Below are 3,389 nucleotides of genomic sequence, written 5' to 3'. Positions count from 1 at the left end.
TCTGCGGACATAATACTTATAACTTCCAAAGAATATCGGCTGGAAATAGGAAATGGATGGAATCATTAAAGCGAATCGAATCAGAAGAAAAAAATAAACATATGGATTTTTTACAAAATGCAGCCAGGAAAACATATGAAATTACTATCGTACCTCACTACATCTTTCACCATAGAATGAAGATGTAATGAAGATAGAATAAAGATATAAAAAAATAGAATGAAGATGGAATGTACATAGAATAAAGATATAAAAAATATAAAGGGAAGATATAAATTTTAGAAAACTAATTGTTCATATACAATTTTTTTCTTTATAATTTCAAATTTTTTAGCAAGATTTTATCATTTAGATAATCAAAAGTTTCATTAATCGAAAGGTTGTATTAGCGAAAATATATGTGTTATATTTTACATTAAAAATAACATGCCTATATTAAGAAAATTCAAAATTTATAGTGAAACAAAATTTGTATAAATAAAAATTATAGATTTTGAAAACCAACTCATTCTTTTACCTTTCAGGTTTTAAATTTATTGTGGATGAGTTTCTAATCATCCTTTCAAATTAACATATTGTTATTTTCTGACACATATCATTATAATTTTTTTTAAGCTCCCTTCTCTCTATATATTTAAAATAAATCCACATTTATTGTAAGCAAAATAAAATTCAAACTTTATAAATATAAATTCAATATCTTTTTCCCAGTCTTAATAATAATGAACTCATTTAATGATTCCAAGTGAATAACAAAAATTGAAATGTAATTTTCTGAGAAATTTGAATTCAAAAATATATTATATTTATTATTAAAATATAAAATTGACGAGCAAAATATTTTCGGAACATTATAGATCAGAGAAATTTACATTCAAAAATATATTATATTTATTATTAAAATATATTATAATATAAAGTTGACAAGCAAAACATCGGAAAATCCGAGTAGGAGTAGGAGTAGGGTCGTTGCAGCTTAACGGTTCCACAATAATTGAAATATTGGCTCACCGAGCCGGACAACTCCTTCTTTAACCACGATTTTTAATTAAGATATTTATAGTTTAGAATTATTTCTATGAACACTATAATTGGTCGACCCACACCTTATTTAGGCGTGGGGCTTTAGCGAGAACCATTCCCTCCAAGCAAAGGTGATGGAGCTGAGAAGAAGAATTCCAAGAAACAGAGCTACACCCTTTTTGACAATGCTCACGTAATATTTCCTCATCAGCACTTCATTGAGTGCATTGTGGAGATCCTGGGGATGTTCAAGATGGCCTGTTAAGATGGGATGACACATGCCGCTCCACATATCGGCTATCTTCGCGTCACTCATCTTTGCATTTTCGTGAAGAATGACTTGAGATTCCCGGAGCAATCGAACGTCTTCAGGTGTGCGTATGAGGCAGTTCATCAACCCAACATAGCGCGCAACGGAGTCGCCACGGGCACCTGAACCACAGGCGGCTTCGTTGAACTCGAAGGCAAGCATGTTCCTTAACAACACTTCAGTTTGCATTTCGGATACGGTAATCCGGGGAAGATAGAGCGTGCCCGAGTATTTGTCGAATCGGATCTGATAAGATCTGCTGGAGAAGGATTTGAATTGAATGCCGCCCTTTTTCAACTCCACCGCGTTGTATGAGTTCAGAATAGCATTTCGGCCTTCCCTGGATGGTTGCCTAACGCCGAAAACAGTAAAGACGGCGACAACGAACACTTCGAGAGAGTGCTTCATTCTTTGACATGGAGTACCCCCTTGACCGTCGATTACTTCTATATGAAGAAACGGGGAAACTAATGCGTGCAGGCAACCCAGCAAATGCGGCTGATCGCTCTCATTATTTGGTGGAAGACAATACGTACCCTGCAGCAGTTCAATAAACATGATATGGAATGGAATAGACACTTTTGGATCTGTTTTGTGGAATTGATTGAAAGGAGACAACTCCATAGTGTACTTGCTTCTCCAGGAGTCCTGAAACCTGGGATACAGGGTCGGATGGCCTACATCATTTAAAACTTCTCTCAAGACAAACAACGGGATCTGATTCTCCAGCTTCACAATGTCGCACTTCATAAAGTATTGAGACGTACTTAAATCTCTCATCTCGTCATTTGATGATCCAAACTCACTGGATAGGAAATGTAACAGAAAGGATGAATCTATGGCCATCATACGAGCAAAGTTCTCAGGGTTCTCACCATCCGTACCAATTGGGCAGTCATAGAAATCCGCAATCCTCTGCTGCATCTCTTTCATCTTTTCAACTATGTCATCCAATCTTTTGCCGCAATTCCGCCAGAACGTGGCCGCTGACTGCACTTTGTACGCCTCCACTCTGATTGCCATCTTCAGATCGCGATACTCATATCTATCTCCGGCAGCAGAAGAGGCCGCAATCCTTTTCTCCAGTTTCCAGCGGTGGTACGGTCCCAGAGAGAAAGATTGTGGTATGTATGTCTCTGGTTTCGCATCCAGGAGAGGAGTAGCCACGCGCGGAATCTTAACCACAGATTTCTTATTATCAAATATCTCTTCCTCTGAAAACATTAGCGGTGCTTTCTCTTCCTCCATCGGTCAGATGACCACGGCCTAATCTACTGATCAACTAACACTCGTTCTTTGAACGTAGAGATCAACCAGAAATCATAAATTATTTAATTTTTTCGGCTGTTCTTGCACTCTCATTCCGCCTGCATCTATCTTGACTTATGTAACACATATAGCTGCAACATTGTTCGAAATTCAATGGAGTGCGGAAAGAATATAATTGGAGCCCATGCCGTGCATACTATACGAAGGTAAAGTAAATAAACAGAACAGAAAGAGTGGACCATATGTTTCTCTTTAATACCTTATCTACTTTACAACTGGTTATCGGCTGACGTAATACTTATAACTTTAAAAGAATATAAGTATTATTATGAGTGGAATAAGAGATTAGGGGAAGAATGAAAATACTTTTAATTTTACAAGAGATTTAAGAGATTTTCTAAAAGAGAAATTATATTAGAAAGGGTAAATTTTTCCAGCGAGGAGGGTTGGGAGGATATGTGAAGAGAGGTCGAGACCCCTAAAAACAAGACAAACACCAGTTTTTAGGCAAAAATAAACTCTTGAAAGGCTCATAGTTTTTTTTCGACGAAGATTTAATCAAAAAACAACAAGAGAAGAGAAGGGATGAAGTGGAGAAAATTAGAACGGCAAGAAATGAAAAGAAAAGGGCATGGTTGTATAATGGTAAAGTTGTTATCACAGTGTTTAGGCCTCTGATCAAGCAAAATAGGGCAGCAAGCTGGCGGTAAAGAAAAAACAAAGAATTCAATAATACGGACGAAAACAACAAGAGCAACATGAACGAAAATGGGTGAAGACTCAAATT

The 3,389-nt window shown here is 36.6% G+C and overlaps 1 protein-coding gene across 1 annotated transcript; it reads right to left on the bottom strand.

Moving 5' to 3' along the window:
* Window positions 1-1,111: 1,111 nt before the first annotated feature.
* LOC149249787 (putative UPF0481 protein At3g02645) lies at window positions 1,112-2,581 on the bottom strand. Its single transcript, XM_089453474.1, has one exon. The coding sequence runs from the start codon at window positions 2,579-2,581 to the stop codon at window positions 1,112-1,114; it is 1,470 nt and encodes a 489-aa protein (XP_089309600.1).
* Window positions 2,582-3,389: the final 808 nt, after the last annotated feature.

The sequence above is a fragment of the Pinus tabuliformis genome, chromosome 7, assembly GCF_031772625.1.
Source record: "Pinus tabuliformis cultivar Carrire ecotype Pingquan chromosome 7, CPIR1, whole genome shotgun sequence".
Taxonomy (NCBI): Eukaryota; Viridiplantae; Streptophyta; class Pinopsida; order Pinales; family Pinaceae; genus Pinus; species Pinus tabuliformis.
The sequence above is the reverse complement of the archived record's forward strand: the minus strand, read 5'-3'. Positions and strand labels throughout refer to the sequence as shown.

Coding starts and splice junctions, on each gene's coding strand:
- LOC149249787 (XM_089453474.1), bottom strand. CDS start 2,581: ATGGAGGAAGAGAAAGCACCGCTAATGTTTTCAGAGGAAGAGATATTT.